General features: G+C 40.7%; 1 protein-coding gene across 3 annotated transcripts; it reads left to right on the top strand.

Annotated features, from left to right (window-relative positions):
• Window positions 1-105: 105 nt before the first annotated feature.
• Window positions 106-18,420, top strand: LOC126535810 (post-GPI attachment to proteins factor 2-like). Of its 3 annotated transcripts, none has more exons than XR_008613585.2 (6): window positions 106-426; window positions 3,244-3,490; window positions 4,983-5,089; window positions 5,170-5,278; window positions 8,714-8,976; window positions 16,818-18,420. XR_008613585.2 is itself a non-coding variant. In XM_050182634.3 (6 exons), the coding sequence occupies exons 1-6, from the start codon at window positions 271-273 to the stop codon at window positions 16,848-16,850; spliced, it is 786 nt and encodes a 261-aa protein (XP_050038591.1). In that variant the 5' UTR covers window positions 108-270; the 3' UTR covers window positions 16,851-18,420. The 3 variants fall into 3 exon arrangements, 2 of the variants coding, with proteins under 2 accessions (XP_050038591.1, XP_054929409.1); XM_050182634.3 differs by having other exon boundaries at window positions 108-426; window positions 8,714-8,847; XM_055073434.1 differs by lacking the exon at window positions 106-426 and adding an exon at window positions 759-861 and having other exon boundaries at window positions 8,714-8,847.
• Window positions 18,421-18,880: the final 460 nt, after the last annotated feature.

Below are 18,880 nucleotides of genomic sequence, written 5' to 3'. Positions count from 1 at the left end.
AACTAGGGTAGTAGCTTATATGGTTTTGCGAAACAAATCAAGAAAACAAAGAAGAAAAAAGTTCGCATTGGTGGCTGTGAATGAGCCTCATCTCTCTGTCCGCTGGTTCCGCAATGTTGTCTGTGTAGCAGCGCCAAAATTTTAGCCACAGAGGCCAACATCTCCGCAATATGCCCGCTCTCAACAGTCCATTCGCGGCACAGCAACTAAACCCAAGCGCTGGACTCGTCAAGCTAGCTGTTTAGCACGCGTGTGTTACTGGACATTCCGATGACACCGACAATGGCACGGCCGGCGGAACTTCTCCGCATACCGTTTCGGATATTAGCAGTGGTGACCGTGCTGCTTCCCTTCAGTTCGTTCGTCTTCTGTGTCCTGTGGTCGCTGCTTTACAACTTTTCTTCAGTCACGTCGACGCACTGTGGGGTACGCGTATACCTTTTGCATAATTCATTGCTCCCTGCTTCTTCAACGTAAACGCGTACGTTTTCCTTTGTTTAAACACTTAATGCCTCTGGAAGACTGGGTACACAAATTCCCCATTCAAAGGTAGAAATAAAAATAATTGTATGTGAGAGGAGCTCAGCTACGGTTACTAGTGCTGCTGCACTTTACACACTAGCCCCCCCCCCCCCCCCCCCCCCCTTTTTTTTTTGCCGGCGTTACGGTCCCGAAAGCAGGGGCGTGATCGGGGATGCCCGATCGCGCCCCAGGTGTTAACTGTTGTGTCCCCTTCGTTCCCTCTGTTTTCTATCCTTTCTTTTATTTTTTCCGCAATGGAGGACCCGTACCGCGCAGATGGCACGAAGAAAAAAATTATTACGTGCTCACGTCATTGATCAACACAGAGTTCAAGAAGCGGTAAATCGTCAACTGGTTGATTTTCCGTTGCGTCCTCCGCTTTACGTTCATAGTAATCTGCTACGAACATTTAGCATGGATTTCAATTTTTTTTTTTTCGGAGTAAAACTTGATATTTTCGGTCTGCTTTGGAATGTAAACATGTGAAAGAAAGCAAGGTTAAACTTACTTAACAGGCTGTTTCTTTTTTTCACAGTAGCAAAGCGAAGGCGTGTGTGTATTTATTTATTTATTTATGTATCTATTTATTTATTTATCTATCTATATATTTATTTATAGTACCGTCAAGTTACTACGTATAATGCAATATGTAGTGAAGGGGTAAGAACTGAATAACTGGAATTTGAAATCAAACTTGGATAACGAAAAATTATGGCTAATTAAAAAAAAAAAGAATTCGGTGTCAGTGCATTTTGGCGCAGCTTAACACAAATAAGTTGGACCAGAATGACAATTATGCCAGACTTAATGCCATATCAGTCATAACAGCTGATGAGAGGACATTCATAAGGTATAATCATTACACCTCGTTTGACACTCTTGTGTCTCTTGATGGGTATTACCATGAAGTAACATCACTGACCTGGTCGCAGTAATGATCAGTTCGTTCGTATACCTGATTAAATATAATTGTGTATATATGCAATCTGCTGTGTGTGGTAATCTCTTCTTATGCATTTGAATTAAAGCAAGTGTACCATTTCTGTGCAGCTCATGCAAAGGCTATTCTATCACTGAAGCTTCAGTGCTCTGGGCTTTTTGCTAGGACATATAATAATTTGGACAAAAAGATTCGTGTGTAAAGCCACGTGCTTTTTTTTTTTTTTAAATGGACACGTGCCCAGAAAGATCAATCAATTTTAGAAACGACCTCTGAATGCTCAGTAATTTGAATACTGCCAGTCTTGTTTGGGGAAACAAAATGCTGTGAAACTATTGCTGTGCTGCTTAACCAGCATTGCTTACATGCTGTATTCTGATTGTTGTTTAACTACCTTGAAAAATATGTCTACTCCATATTTGAGTTTCCATTCATGAACATCGCAGTCTAATCAAAACAGCACAATATGTCAGCCAGATTAAGAAAAAGATGAAACATATAGGCATTAGCTTTCCTGCATTACTGCACTAACTGACTTCAGTATGTGCAAAAATCAGTTTTTTTTTTAGAATCACTCTCGTATAGCGAGACAGCAGATAAGGAATCCTGCCAGTCACATTGCAGTGTTTGGCTGAGTGTCCTATAACAGTTACTGCATTTAGATTAGACATCAGAATAGAATAAAAGATTCTACATTACTGATATTAACTGTGCTAACTTGTAATGTTCTTCTGTACCAGCTTGTTGTTTGAGTGTGAAACTGGGTGTGTTGTGGTCGTGCTGTGGAATTGTCATTTTCAGGAAGCTAAGTAGAAGTGGATGCGACAAAAGAAATTTGTGGGCAGGCACAATTACCAGTAGGCGTTCCTTGCAGCAAAAGCTGTTGTAAGCATTTCTATGCAGTGTTTGCACTGGTGGGACGGTGTCCTTCCATCAGCTTCATTCTTCATTGCAAGTATGAGAGAACGTCTCTCGTAGCTTTCAATTCATCGTATTAGCAGAAGTAGGCGAAAAGGCATTTGCCAAAGCAGAAATGTTTTGTCACTACTGTGAATCCTCAGTTTTTCCAAAGAAATATTTTGATGAAAGTTGCAGAGGGCTGTTGAGCAACAATGATAGTAGCACAAGATAGCATGTAGGAAGCTGGTTGCTGCATGGCAACTCCTTGGCTAAGAAATAAATATTGAGCATATAGACACATCTGCATGGGCACACATTGGCCTGAGAGCTTGTATGCAACACAGAACAGGCTCAGGCCACCTTACTCTCCTTTGTCTCTGGCTTGGGCCAGTGCCAGACCAAAGTACCTTTGTGTCAAACGGGTGAGCTGAATACAAAGCAAGGCTGCTTCAGGCAGTGATGAGCAAATTGTTTGTGTGTCGCTGCAAAAGTTTGTTGCAAGTGATACAGCGTGAAACACTGAGTCCTACTCCATTTAATATTGGTCTACCCATCACGGTTACCCTTTTAAACTTTGGTTGAAACATGAAGAATCTTTGTTTCGCAGTTATTTAGTTGTACATGATGGCAGAAACAGAATGGAATCACAATAAACGTTACTCACTGCTGTGTGGAGGATCACACATTGAATGTGTAACCTTATGCAAACAAAAACTGCTTGAGGATGGCAGCATGAACTTCATGCACGAAATGAGGAAGTTGACAAGCTGTGTGAGAGTTTGCTGTCGAAAGAGAAGTATTGCTGAACTTTTTCATTCCAGAACATAGCTACAGAAAAAAAAAATCTTCTTTATAGACACTGTCCTCTTGAATTCCTGCAGGTGGCAAACTATCTTCCATCTGTCAGTGCAGCGATAGGGGGCCACACACCACAGCGCTACATTTGGCGCTTTGGGATCGCCCTACATTCTGCTCCTAGGATTCTCATCAGTGCTATGTACCATCGCTACTACCAGAACATGCTTGACACCCAACATCAGTATGTTGCCCGAATTGCCTTCTGGATAAACGTTGCCGAGATCCTCACACTGTTGGGCCTCTCCAATGTCACATCTACTGAAAATTATGGCAAGTGCTTTGCTTTATCCAAACACTTGGCTTGTCTCCAAGGGATACTATACCCACAGACACCTTTCTGTGGCAGTGAAAGAAAAGCTGCCTGTGCCCTGTGTTACTGCACCAAGTAGGCTGGTAGGGTCTGACAGCACCTTTGGCACCATGGCTTTTGGTCTCTTAGAACAGATACTAAATCAACATAGCTTCAACGTGCAATGGTTTCCATTTGCCTTAAGAGGAAGCTTTAGCCCGGGTGCTCCCATCTAAATACGTGTAAAAGGAGAATTCGTTTTTCTTGGCAACCACTGCACCAAACTTGACGAGGTTTGTTGCCTTTAAAGGAAAAATTTTAAATCTAGTGAGTGAGCTTTCGAATTTTTGAGTTAGTTCGTAAATTTTTTATTAAAAATTGGCGAAATCTTCGCAAAATGAAACTATCAAGTTTACAACTCTAACGCAGCAACGAAAAATAATATAATTCTGTGAATTGCATCTAATAGTATATCTAAAGCGGACAAAATTGGTATGTTACACATGAATATAAAAAATTTTTCTAATATGGAAATACAGCTTTTGCAGAACCCTTGTAACCAACGTAACAAATTCACGTAAGATGTAAAATGACATATCGAATTTGTCTGCTTTGAATGATCTAATGGATGCCGTTTACAGAACCGCGATATCTGTTCTTGATGCAGAGCTATGTATTTGTAAACTTCATGCTTCTATTTTTTTCAAATGGTCGAATATTTGAAAATCTTTTTAACAAAATTCAAGCCCTAAATCGAAATTCCGCTTCCAACAGTCACTAGAATTTAACTTTCTCTCTCAAATGCAACAAATTTCATTAAAATCGGTCCAGGGGTTATCTCGGAAAAACTTTTTTTGCATTTTACATGTATTTGAATAGGCCGCGTCGGAGTTTAGCCTGAGCTAAAGCTTCCTCTTAAACATGGAATAGAAAGGCATCAAAATAATTGAAATGTAACACTCAATTGTGTATTTGTTATATAAATAAGATGTTTGTTTTCTCTTCCACAGTTTAAGCTAGCATGAAATAGAATGCAGGAATTCTTTTCTGGAGCCTTGCTTCCCTAGTTTTCCCTTCACTGCCACAGAAAATTGTCCGTGAGTAGAAACATACATTGATCCAGCCTACTTAGTTAAAAAATTTACGACAGTCATTGTTCACGTGTGCATAGACCTTCTTTAGTGGTGCTCACCTTGTACTTTTTTGTCAGAAGCTTTGCCAGGGTAGTGTCACTTGTTGTGCCAAGAGAACTTCAATTGAGATTATTTATCCATGGCAGACAAATTCACAGAAAATTTTTTTTTCTTGAATAATTGTTGTTGGAGAAGTGGCCAAATTTGCCTTTTATTGTTCCATTTTGCATTAAGCTGCTATTGTTTGTACTTTGCTGGGCTATCATTAGGCACTGTGCTTTCTCATTTCAGCATGTTCTTTCACTAAAAACTGCATTCCACTTTCTTTTTCTTTTTGCAGCTATCCATGAAAAGATGTTTGTAACATTCATATTGTGCTCCCTTATGTACATGATACTGTGCTGTGTTATACCAAGTCTTGGTCGAAGACGTTCACTCTCAGGACTGGTAAGCGGAGCTACTGAATGTGTTCCTATCAGTAATAATTGCTTATTGCCTGCTTTTCTTGTCCCTCCTCTCTTTCATAGGAAGCATACTCCTTGAAGGTGAAGAAGCAACTGACTGCAATGTCTGTCATCCTTTCTCTTCTGTGTACCTTCTTTTTCATTCGACATACCACACACTGCGAACCAGGAAGTGAGTAGTCTCTGTTGACATTTAAGGGGGCATTACAACAGACAGTGGCACTTAAGAGGCCCAGAAATGGCCTTTTGTTAATGCTGCAGTTTCTTAATCTGTGAGGTTTTCCTGCAAATCTTCTACAGGCTGTAGCATCCCTAAAATGTATCACATAACAATAAAATTTGGCATAAGGTTTATGATATTGATTAGCACTAGAAATTTATCTGACAGACACTTCAGTGGGCGACCTTCTCAGCCTTTGCTGCACATGAAAGTAGCGACCTTTGCTGCCCTACCACTCCAGAATAGAGTAGAATATGTTGGTTGGTTCAAGTATAGGGGATACATGTTAGTGCAACAGGCGACATATTAGCACTCGCCTTGTTCCTTTTTACTCCCTCATACAGAGTTTTAATTTCCATGACGCAATGATATGTACCCCCTGCAAAGAATTGCATTGTGCGCAAGCACCTTACATTGTGTAAAATGGACATAATGGGATGGCTGTTCAAAGTTGTTTTTTAAGCAGTGTTGTTCCTGAACACCTGTGTGCTATGGTACCTACGGAATATAAACAGTAAAGCTTGCAGGCCTGTCTGCATATGTTGACAACGACAGCAGGTAAAGAACATTATTTTGAGTCATTCTGGCTCAGATAACATTCATTGAAGTGATTGTGATAGCTACTGAGCATATGAGGTGCTCGAATGGCTCAACTATATTGAATTTACTGTGACTGGTTATGTCAGATTAGTATGAAGAAAGCCTGTGGTAGAGCCTGGTTGCTGTTATCAACCAAGGTCCACTGACAGGCCTTGTCTTCGCATTAAATGTTATCGGTGAGTAAAATTAATGCTCGGGAGTTCTACAGTGGTATTTTTTTAAAATTTATTTCAAGGTACCTTACAGGCCCCAAGGGGAGCATTGAGTAAGGGGGGGTGTCGTTGAACAAATGACAAGAGAAAACTGATATATGAGCGCTAAAAAATGTGAGCTAAAAATGTTTATAATGATCACATGCTTGGCAAAACAGTGTTACAAATAAAAACACTAAATCAATATAAAGAGTTGTCGGGAAAGGAATGAAAACTACAGTTCACGGTAACATAAAAAGCAACTTATCACTCGCGCAATATAATGTACATAGCGCGAACACGTAAAACAAACAATATTGAAACAACAACAAAAAAGGAAGAAGACATGGCACATATGTGACACGTACTATATGACATGACATATGTACAGATTAATGTATTTGTTATGATGAAAACTGTGGGTTCAGTAGTTGTCTGAATTTATCATTGCTCATTTGCGCGACAGTGCTGTTAGGAAGCAAATTCCATAACCGAATCGCTTGTGGTAGAGCAGAGAAGTTAAATGCGTTAGTGTTGCCATAAATCCGAGTGAGGCTTAAATCATTATAAAGTCCTGATGTGCAAGACACGCGTTCCAGTGGCAAGTTTGATGGCTTCATTTCGTGAACATATCTACGGAGCAAGGACAGGAGTGCTATGTCACGTCAGCTACTCACTGATTGAAGGGAAAGGTTGAGTTTTATTTGAGTAATGCTCGACTGGTAGCTGTAATTTCCGGAAATAAAACGACCAGCTCGGTTTTGGATGGCTTCTAACATGCGGTTTAAGTATTCGTGGTAGGGAGACCATATAGGGGACGCGAACTCAAGCTGGGGGCGTACAAATGATAGGAATGCTAGATGGGCAGTTACACAAGTTGCAACGAATATATCCAAGAGATTTGGAAGCGTTTGCGCATATGGTTGTGATGTGAAAGGCCCAGGAAAGGCTCGGTGTAAGATTTATGCCTAGATATTTATATACTGATGCCTGAGATACTAGATCTATATTTATATAATAGGAAAAGCTATGAATTGATTTTTTTCGCATGAATGTCATTAGTTTGCATTTAGATGAGTTAAGTTTCATTTGCCAGTCTTCACACCATTTGGTAACAAGATGAAGGTCCTCTTGAAGAATGCGATGATCATCAAGGCTGCGAATTGGTCAATATAATATGCAATCATTGGCAAAAACACGCATGCAGGATGAGATGTTATTGGGCAGATCATTGATGTAAATAAGAAAAAAGCAAAGGTCCTAGTACGCTGCCCGGCTGTACACCAGAACTGACATATGCAAGGGGTGACGTAAAATTATTAACGACTGTGAATTGCTGACGATTTGTTAGAAAGTTACGAATCCAGGAGAGCATTAAACAGTCTAATTTGAGAACGGATAACTTGGAAATTAAACGGCAGTGAGCTACACAGTCGAAGACTTTGGAGAAGTTGAGAAAAATACAATCTGTTTGAAGACTATGGTGAAGATTGCAAGTCTGTAGTGAATTCTAGTAACTGTGTCTCACATGACAAGCCTTTCCTAAACCCATGTTGGTTAATAAAGAAAGATATATTTGATTCCAGATGATGATGTATGTGAGATGCAATGATATGTTCAAGCATTTTGCAGCAAATACTTGTCAGTGATATTGGACTATAGTTTTCTGGGGAATTCTTGCTGCCAATTTGTGTACTGGTATCAATTTTGCAATTTTCCAGTCTAAGGGGAGTTGGCCTGATGATAACGACTGGTGCAAAATAAGACCTAAAAATTTGCTAGATAGTGCGACTGCATTCTTTAAAATTTTTGAGTTAATATTATCGACACCCGACGAAGTAGTCAACTTAAGGTTATTTATGAGACCTGCGATACCATCCTCTGTTAATCGATGGATTGCATGTACTGGTAATCTAGATCAGTGACTTGTGGCAGATTTGAATGGTCTTCTAGTGTGAATATGGATGAGAAAAATGCATTATGTGGCTAATGCTTAAAGACTCTGGCTGTAACATGATGACGGGTTCGGCTAGTTTGTCATTATTCATCCTTGAAGGTGTTTTGAATGAGCATGCACATATTTATTAAACTTATTTATTTTTTTAATTTGTTTATTCGTTTGTAATTCAATTCTGAGTGAACCATTGTCCTGTGCTCCTTCTGTGAAGACCTGCCACACTCCTAGGATGGAGTTGTTGTCTAGTGATCATGATTAAAACTGCTTGTCGATCGGTGGGAATTCAATGTTTCACATAGTGCGCACACAAAAGAATTCGAGCAGTACATCTTAAATTGAGAAGCTTTCGCATGCGTTCAGTCTGTGTGCCTGTCATAAAAAGACTACAGGTATGAAGAACGAAATAAAAACTATATATCATAGCATTCGAGGGCTCTTTAACTGCTGTCCCTTTCATGACCTCAGCAAGTGTGCTTCCCTTTTGCCAGCCATTTGAGAGAAGTTGCACATTTGCTTCGAATTGTTGTGTTAATGCAGCACATTCACACTGCATATTGGTTAGACAGTGCCCTTTAAGCCATAATGAGATGTGTGAGAGTTGATGTTTTTCCATGCCCCCTTTCCCTTTTTTCTTTTCAGTGTACACCCTCTTTTCAGCAAGTGAATACATTGTGGTGATATGCAACATGGGATTCCATATGACTTCCTACTGGGACTTTGCAGACAAGGCGCTTTATGTTTCAAACCTTCAGTGTGAAAGCACAGAGGACAAGGTCAGCTGAGTCACTGCGACATAGTGTGCCGATATCTCTCTGAAAGATGCCCTCGATCCCAATTAAGAGCGAGCTTGGCTCCGCTTGGAGTTCAGCGTGGTGCAAACACGTCATCGACATTTCCACATTGTGAGCATGTGCATGTGTCTCATGCAAGCAGCTTTACATAATCATCTCATACTATGGAAGTCCATATGAGTTTGCTCCATCATTCCTGGTACTCTGAGCTGCTGCTAATTGGCTGCAAATACCGAATGATGCTGAATTGACACCACACTTGTTGGGCTAACTCCTGTCATTCTGGGTGGGACCAAATGTTCATCGTATAACAGCTAAAAATGGAAGGGGGGGTTGGCGTATATTGTGGACCTCATCAAGATGTGTGTATTTCTTTTGAACAATCTGAGGTTGCAACTAAGGCTGTCTTGAAATGTTTGATCTATCAGGCTATGCCTTTGTTTAGCTGTGGTATGACTTGACTGTTCCCTAAAATCACTCTGTGAAATGGGCTAAAAACTAAACCTGGCTTGTTTACACATTTGGTGCAGCCAAAGCATGTGTGTGGCAGCAGCCATTGTATCTTCATTGTTCAAAGTAACTGGAATTTGGCATTGAAAGATAGGCTTTTCCTGCTTAATTGCCCATTGGGACTATAAAACAGAATTGAATTAAGCAATAAGATGTGTAAATGTCAGCTTAGTGAAATCTGATAAATGTGTATGCCCTCTGCTGTCATAGCTTGGCAAACCTATAACACAATCTCCATTTTGATCTTGATATGGGAGGCATGAATCTGCATGACAGTTTTACTTTGTAAAAGGCACAACTAGTGCTATAGTGATTTCTCTTTGCTTGCAAAATATTGCAGGAGGTAGCTGTTCTGTGGAAAAGTCTTCATCAGTGTTGTTTTAACGTAAGAAAAATGTCCTTGTTTTTGATGCAGCCTTTTCATGTAATATTGTGTTTTTTAATGGTTATATGCTTTGTACATTATTAGCATTCTTGCATGGGGGACAATGTATTTTGATATATATAACTACAATTTCTTTTAAATTCTCTACTGCTTTTAGAGAGTCTCTCCGGAATCTAAAGTGTGATCTTATTTTACTGGTGTAGGGATCTCATTTATGTTGTGGCTTCTGTAGAATCACAGGATTTGCTATTGTACTTTCATTTCTGAAGTTCAGGTTATCATTGCACTTTCATTAGTGTTAGAGTGAATAATGCTAAGCTTGCTAGAAAGCCAACTATTTGCTGAAGAAGGCTACAGAAATGCTGGCAGGCATTTTCACCTAGCCAAATGTTATGAAGCTTTGCTGTCTGTCTACTTGATGAATAAAAAGCAATGCTTGCCTTAAATTTATCCATTATTTTTTATGTATATTTTGCATGCCAAGTTTACAAACCAGGCTTTTTATGTAACTTATTGCCCTCACATACAGAGCACTGTTTAGCTCTCACATTGTGTATTCCTCATAAATATCACATTTAGCTTCATACTGATGTTATGCCGCATGGCAAACTAAGTGGGAAAAAAGTTATCACTTGAGCTACCAGTGTTAGGCTAGCATCAGATTCAAGTCTGATGTTTTCTTTTCATGCTGGACTTCTCAGTTCAAAAGTCTGGAAGGCTGGGCACTTATTTTACTTGGTGCTGCAGCATTTTTGCTTGCTCTGCCTCGTCAAGCTTGTTGTACGTGATAGTGTTTGCACTTTATTACTTTTGTTTTAGTTGCGTGGTGGTTGGACTTGGCAATCTTCTATGCAAGCTCTACATTATTCTAAATAATTATTGTTTTTCCAGTGGTGTTTATTGCTTGGCATAAGCCTTCTCTAGAAATTGCATCTCTTGCACATTGTGTTGGAAGCCTTGTTTGCCGTGTTGCCAGGTGCTTCTTTGTTGGTATCCTAACACTGGGCTTGGAGCTGTGAGACAAGGTGATACAGTGTGTGTGTGTGTGACATACACTCTTGGTCAAAAGCGTGCAGGTGACATAACATGTTGTTGGAGCTAGATGGTGTTGCTGCCCCTCATGCTACTGCAAACCTCTAAAGAGGCATGTGCACTGAAAGAGCTTCCCAAAGTTCTTCACTCATGCTGGTTGCAGATATTCCACATTTCAGACATGCCGATTGACAGTAAAAATTGGTGCGCTTTGGCTAATTGTTACACCACCTGTGGGAAAGAAAGCTATCTACAAAATGCTGTGCCCATGAATCACACTACTTTCTCAATAACCCCTGAAAAAAAAAAGTAGGTGTGCTTCAAATACACGGTTATGAAAACAAATATTTCCAATTTGCATGTCCAGCGTTTCCCTGCAATCGCCCACTCCCCCTCCTTTTATTTCCAGTACTTTCTGTTTAGCAGGCAGTGGAAAGCAACAGCATATCAACTATGTTTAATTTTGTCACTAAATTATGGTGCATTGCTAGCCTCCACAGGTTGGTCTTGAGCTCAAGGCAGAGGTTTTCTAACTGTTATGTTTGAAGAACTCTGGTTCTCCCAGCCCTTTACACTGTTGGGGCATAGTTGATATGACTATGACGAGTTCGAATTCAAGCCAACATGTACGACAACCCTCGGTGCTAAAAATGGGACTCAGAGTATGAATAACACATAATGAATGTTAATACATCAAATGATGTGGAAAAAACACCATGCAACATGAAGTGGTTCTGTGGCAGCTGAAAGACTGAGTGCCACTCGTCATGTGTGCACGTATGCCCTTTGAGCAATCAAATTCTTTAAGGTTGATGTGAAATGAACGCCTGCATACTTTTTTTCTTCTGGTTAGGTGCAGTGCACTTGCTCTGTTACCTTGGCACACGTGCTGTATAACTGATGCACACTGACCCTCGTTGTGAATGAATCTTCCATAGCTGCAAACATCAGCACCTTGCCCCTTATTGGCATTGAGCTAAGTCTAGCCAGCACGAGGCCATCCCTCTTCTGTACATAAGGAAGCATGTGGTAGTGTTTATTTTCCATGCTCTTTGTCCCATCTTCAGTACTCGTCAACACTGGCTACAAAGTTGCTGCGCAGGCTTATGGAAAACTGCCTTGCATACTTTTGACAGCACATATGGCATTTATATCTAAATGCCAACGCATTTTACAGCTTGTGAGCATCAGCTACTCTAGTCAAAATGGCAGTGGCCTCTTGTGTAACATTTTGGACAGTGAACCTCCATATATTTTTTTTTTTTTTAACACAAACTGCTGCTTACAGATGTTATTCGAATATATACAATACTTATTTCTTTCATAGCCCAAATATGGTGTCTGTACTTCCTGGTATATAACTATATAACCAGGCAAAGTGCGAGGAAATTTCACTTTTTTGTGGCTTTTCTATTCCAAAAACTTGCATGGGGGGCTCTCATTTCACTTTAATTATTCATTTACGGGGCACTAAACTCTTGGGCTCAAAGCTGACGAATGTTCATTGGCAAGATGAAAGTGTTCCGAGGCCAGAATCTTTTGTTCATTTGTGAGCAGGTTGTACTGTTGATTTCTGCAAGTTCATTCTTGTTTGCCTTCACTGTTAACCTTTGTAACAAAATTATGCCTTGTTAATAATAATCTTTATTGTACTTTTGTTTCCTTGCCCATTCATTTCTTTTTCCAGTATTCAAGCTTGCTTTCTGGAAATTGTGTATGATAAGCTTGTTAGCGACGAGCTCATATAGTCCAAATAATCGTGAGCAGATAGTGCACTCCTATCAACCTTTTATCACCTTATGATTATTTAAGTTGCGCTGTAGTGTTGATTTTCAGGGCCATGGCATTATTTTTCCTCTCTAGAGAATGTTGATGCAACATGATCATAATCTTGCACTTTGGATGCAATACCATTGTCTGGTTACAAAGTCCACACGTTACATGTTCAGTTAAACGTTATGCAAGTTCATATTTCATGTGCTCCTTTCTTTTGTAAATAATATTGTTCAATGAAATCCAAGTTATCAATTACATTATCTGTTACAACAAAGCTTTCTAAGAAAGTTTCTCAGTTTGGGAGGAATCGTTGAATATCCATGCACAGATGACAATGCCTAGCATAGAGTACTGCAGTCTGATGATATTTAATTAAGGTGCTACCGTTTTGGCAGCTCTGAAAGCCAGATCAGTTTGTTCAGAAAGCCATTTTGTTTTCTAAAACCATTATGCCACCACCTCCTTTTCTTGCTGATAAAATGAGGGTGTTGATCTCTTCCTCTGTTTCATTACTGAATAGCTGATTCCAGTGTCATAGTTCTAATTGTGCATATATCTGCGCAAATTAAATGGGCATACCTCGAAAGCTTATCTTGCTCTGAAATGTTCATTTTCCTGTCTGGAACGCAGACTGGTTATGTTTGTTCCTGTTTGACAAGCAATGCCAACTAATTCATAATCGTGCCCTGTGACTGACTTGCTTCTTTGCAAGACTTGTATTGGGAGCGTCCTTGTTATACAGTTCAGTAGGTGGTGTGCCTAGGACAGTCTTTAAAGAGTTCAGAGCATTTAACTCAGTGTTGAACACTTTTGCATGGTGTACGATGAATTCAGTCCAACATAAATGATTGCTGCAATTACAGGATCGCATAGTCAGGGATGTATAGTTACATACTGTGCATGGCCCTAGGAGAAATGGCAGCCATCATAAGGCAGGCAGGTGCAGCCTTTCCCAGTGCCAATTGGAAACCCAATGATGACAAAGTTGCCAACTGTGTTTGCTCTTTTCTCCATGTCCCACCCATGTGCAACACCTCGCCCAATGTTTGCGACTTAAGAACAAGCTCAGACACAGGTCAAATGCAAGCACGCTGTCTTGGACAACTACTGAACTGATTTTTATGGAATTTGGTGCAGTTGGGAGAGAAATTTAAGTTTTATTGACTGTTGCAGTTGAACTTTAGTTTGGGGTCACGGTAAAAGAAACAGCCAGAAAGATAAAAGTGTTCAGTTCTCAACTCGGACTCTACATGAAAAACAAATATCATAATTCTATGAACTGTATCCCCTAGGGTCCAAAAGCAGACAAATGTGATCTATTCACTTACAACTCGCACAAAATCATAACATTAACTCAAACTTCTACCCAGACTAGCGGTATATTTTGGAGTGGTGTTCACAATATCACGACAGTTGTATGTATTGCTTAAAGTTTCAAACTTCGACTTTCGTTTCTTTTTCTTTTGGAAATTCCTGTAAAAAATTCAAGGCGTAAATAAAAAATAACCTGCTCTCCTCAGCCAGTAGATGTTATTTAAATGCAACAAACCTTACGACAATCAGTTCAATGGGTGCTGACCAAAACCATTTCTATATATTTAACTCCACGGTAATACTTCCTCTTAAAGGGACACTAACACTAAATCCATTTTAAAATCTTATGTTGCAGGAAAAATTTTGATCCTTACTAAAGACCAAACTTCCATTATTTAAATTCTGTGCTGAAACAGTAGTAACGGTCTGTGCAGCGTCACAGATTCCAATTCATTTTTTTTACATTTCATCCATTTTAGGCAATGATGTTCTTGACACTTGTTAGTTTTAGTCTTTTCTTCCTTTAGAGTGCAATGTAGTCCTTTACTAGTTAACTATCAACCAGATACGAGCAGATGTTATCAAAATTCATGACGTTGCAGCTAGCTGGTGTGAGAACTTTAGGGTGACATTGCTGCTAATCTTTTACTCGCTAAAACCTTTTCTCGCTTGCCAAGATAAGGCATGGTAAGAGCTGCCACTTAGCTATTGCAAAATACATATCAATATTGTTCTTTATTGTCCCTTTAAGTAGCCAACACTGTCACACAATCAAGCAGCCAATGACTAACTTCTGCACTGCATATAGCCATGAGAAGAAGACATTCATTGCTTTGCAGGCAGGCGTAGTGTTTCTAGGTAGTCTTCATTGCCATTTCGGAACCTGAAGTTAATTGCGTCCACTAAGACCACATGCCCCATCAATCTGCCATTGAGCAGTAGGACATCACATACTTTAATTGCTTAAATTAAGCATAGTTGAGCCACACAACCTTGAGGGAGGAAGACGTCTGCCATTGAAGTTCAGCTTCAATTAGTTCAACCTGGTAATGTCAAAATGACTGACATGTAGACGAGTGCTACAAGTACTGTATACACTCGTGTAAGGGCCGCACTTTTTTTTTCCCAGAATCTTGGCTGTGTGCGGTCCTTACACGAATCAGGCCGCCTGCTAAATGTTTGTACTGTTTCTGCAACTGTAGCAGAGGGTAAGAGAGGTGCAAATGACATAACGCTGCAGTAAACGACCTCAGATGCTGGCTTATGATCCCTGACCAGCGCCGACCCATACAAGGCTCCCCCCTTCTCTTGAGGCAAAATGCCACCGATCTGACTGGAAACACTGCCAACACAGCCAAGACGACACACCACACAAAGAAATTATGGCACGGCAGCGCCAGCCTAAGCGGAGTCGATGGAAAAGCTGCTAGCGTCATCCAGCAGCAACGAAACCAACTTTTCTTTCCGGCGGGATGTTTTGAATTTTTTCCCAAAATGTTGCCCTCCAAAGTGGGGTTGCGACCCTTGCACAAGTATATATGGTATGTGCCGAATTATGGGAAAGCTTGCTTATGCTTTCACAAAGTGCAAACTCTATGTGATGTAAATACAAGTGCCACCACTACACCTTGCCAGTTTATGCCATATAACTATGCAGCAACAGTGCACTCGGCCAACATTCAGCCTACATTTAATAACATTCACATAGCCATATCCAGTTCCAAAACCTTCCAGTCTTTCCACACAGTAGTGAACTTGAAATGCAGTTTTTTTTTTTTCTGTGGTTGTAAGAAAGTGGTACGTCTAGCCAAGTAGACGTACGATACAAATGTTACGAACACTCTGAAAGTGTTCCTTTCACATTTGTATGCTTTTTAAGATTGCAAATCCGCCTAAATGTGCTACTGTAAAAAGTGCAAGTACTGAGTTTGCTTTCTTTAGGTACTGTGACTGGTGCATAATAAAATGCTTACTTCTGTTTGGCATATCAGGCTGTTATTTTTCATCGAAATGTCCTTCAGAAAACTTGGCCACATTATAATGGGCTTCGTCATTAAGCAGGTGACACTCAAACTAATGGACATGCTTGTTGGAGAGAGATACACCATGCAAGTACTTGCACTCTTGTAAAAGAAACAGAGCAAGAATCCCTGCAAAATATAGGCTTGGGAGAGCATTTTTATATGCTGCAAGCCAGAATTCTATCATTGGTGCCTTTTTAATGAAACAGCAGTTAAAAGCTCCAAACCGAGTTTGCTGCGTTTGTCCTTTTTCCTATGCCGTCATCGACAGCCGTCTTTATTGTCATCTTCATTATCGTGTTACCACCGGGCGATCATCTCAGCCTCACCTTGGGTTGAAAAGAAGGAACTTTACTCACTACCACCACTGCAGATAGGAGCTCTTTCCTCTGTGGCATTGTTCAACTAGTTGGGAGCCGAGCATACTAACCATTGCACTTTCATGTGGCTTTGGGGTTAGGTAATAGCGCAGGATTTTGCCTGTTGCACAGAATGAGAGTGGTGCCATCCAGTGCATGCATTTTGGAGGCCACAACAGGCAACGCTGTAGCAGACGATGTGTGCATTCGAAAGTAGCCATTTTGAAGAAAACGTTTTCTGCAAGAGCCTGCTGCCGTCACAGTGTGCAAGTTCATAGCCAGAGGAATAGCTGAAGTGCGACAATTATTTTTCTTTTGCATAACAGGCAAATACTGTTGTTACCCATGATTAACTCTGGTAATTAATGATACTGGCAACAGCACTGTATTCTAACCATCACTGCATGCAATAAGAATCAGATTTAAGAGTTGCACAGGTGTCCTCAACATATCGCTATTTTTCCACATAGTTGCTCTTGATGACAAGTACTGCACTCAGACCTCTGGAGTCCCAGATAACGCAAGACCTATAAACTGTACACTGTCTCCTTGCAGGAACGACTGCTGCCATTGAATCAAGATGTTTGATTGGTTGTGCCACAGAGAAAAAGATCCTTGAACAGGAACATCAGCATTCCCCTAGCCTCGATGTGCTGCGTGTCACTGGACATCTGCACATTTCCAGGAAACCAAAAAATTGCCACTGAAACGTCCGGCGCTTTCTTTTCAGATCTAATTGTGTACTCGAAGACTCTACGACCAGAGGCTCTGACTTTGCATACGTAAATAAAACCCTTTAGGATTGTCCTTTCCACTACGCCGAAGGCAAACCAGTTTTAAGCTAGGACTTCGTATTTTACGAAACTGAGTATATACTGTGATATTTGATAGTGCAGGAGCTGGGTTCCTGTACCCGTTTGTAATTTCTGCTTTTGTAAATGACCAATCTGTTATGGAATCTTGCGCAATAAAGCTAGTTTGTTTGCAAGTGGTTTATTTCATTTTGATGTGAAAGCGTCAAATGGCCCATTGAGTGGAAAAACCAGCCTCTGTAGTCTGTAGCAGTAAAACAGCATCTCAATTCCCATTGGCTGCACACCATATCGCAAGCATGCCTCGACGGAGTTTCCAGTGGCTGTGACGCCATGTCATGAGCCCACCTCAAAGGAGCAGAGTGGGTGAAAGTGGACACCTGCTGCTATAGCACGGCAGGTGTTGTGCGAGGGGAGAGCACATCACCAGGATGCCACATCACCCTCACTCTCGGAAACCGGCGCATGGTCTATATCTCTCTCACCCCCACTGGGCTTAGCTGCTTCCTCGGTCTTGTCACATAGGACATCAGTGGCATGCGGCGTTCAGTTGGACATTAATGCTTTCACATTCACAACTCGTAAGTGCTTAGGTGTCCTCGGATGTTTTTTTTTTTTTACATTATGCAAGTAATCTAATCTTCAAAAAGTTCAAAGTGTCCAATGACATATTTGGTAGCAGTGCACACTACCGAATATTGCATGAATAGGTGTGCACATATACATAGTCTATTTAGTAAACCACTGGCTTGTTCATGTTCAAACTTTGTGGAGAGGTGGCACATTGCAGCGCATGCTGTTTAACAACACATTTAAATGCATCGCCTGGTTTTTTCATACACGATCAACCAGAAGTGCATATCTCCTGCTGCAATGCCAAACAAATAAGGATAGAACAATGAAGCCATCTCTTGCTCGAACCATGAAACATCCCTTGTGGCAAGTTTAGTCCCAACTGACATATGATGCCACTATCTTATGCCAACCAGAGGCCTAGATTGGGCCTTTGTTTCAGCAGAATCGACATTGTAATGTAATAAGCATTCTTGGGATACTTCACACATCTGGTATTTATGTCTGTGCGCATTTCTCTTCACTAATTTAGGTTACTGGGTTGTCCATGGTTTAACGGGCAAGAGCATCGAGCTACTGTGGCGAGGGAACCAAGTATGAAACCAGCTATCGAACTAACTTGGGTCACTGGGTATGAGACATTAAGTATGCATCGCTTCAACGAACCTCTCGCACCAACTTGGGTTACTAGGCATGTGCCACTCATCAATGAACCTCTGACCTCACTGGGTACGTGCAGCTTTTCAGTGACAAAAAAAGAAAAAGAAAAGAAATATCCTTTAAACGTTATCTGCTGCTGGGCAGAAACGAACCCCTGTCACCTATGTTCAGAAATCTTGTCTAAATATAGATAATTCCGACACGCTATGTGCGGACTTCTCAGCACCATCACTAAATGGTGCAGCGTGTGCGGAGGGAAGTGAGAGGAGGAGCCTGGCTGCAGTATATGCCCTGCACATCACACGTTTAGGAAGTCGCAATATGGTGTGCTGCTACATTGCTTTAATGCTAATCGCAGTAACGTCATCCATCATCCTGAGATGGTTTCTGCCACAATTTTTCTGTTGGACTTTGCCGCAGACACTTACTTGTGATTTACTCTGTAAAACCGGCAACTAATGCACCCAAATGTGGCATGCACTGCAAAATGCCACCTCTACATGAAGTTAGAGCTCAATCATCATAGATGATTCAGAGTTCATCATAAATGAACGAATACATCTTTCACAGAGA

This window comes from Dermacentor andersoni, chromosome 4 (assembly GCF_023375885.2).
Source record: "Dermacentor andersoni chromosome 4, qqDerAnde1_hic_scaffold, whole genome shotgun sequence".
Taxonomy (NCBI): Eukaryota; Metazoa; Arthropoda; class Arachnida; order Ixodida; family Ixodidae; genus Dermacentor; species Dermacentor andersoni.
This window is presented reverse-complemented; position numbering and strand designations above follow the sequence as displayed.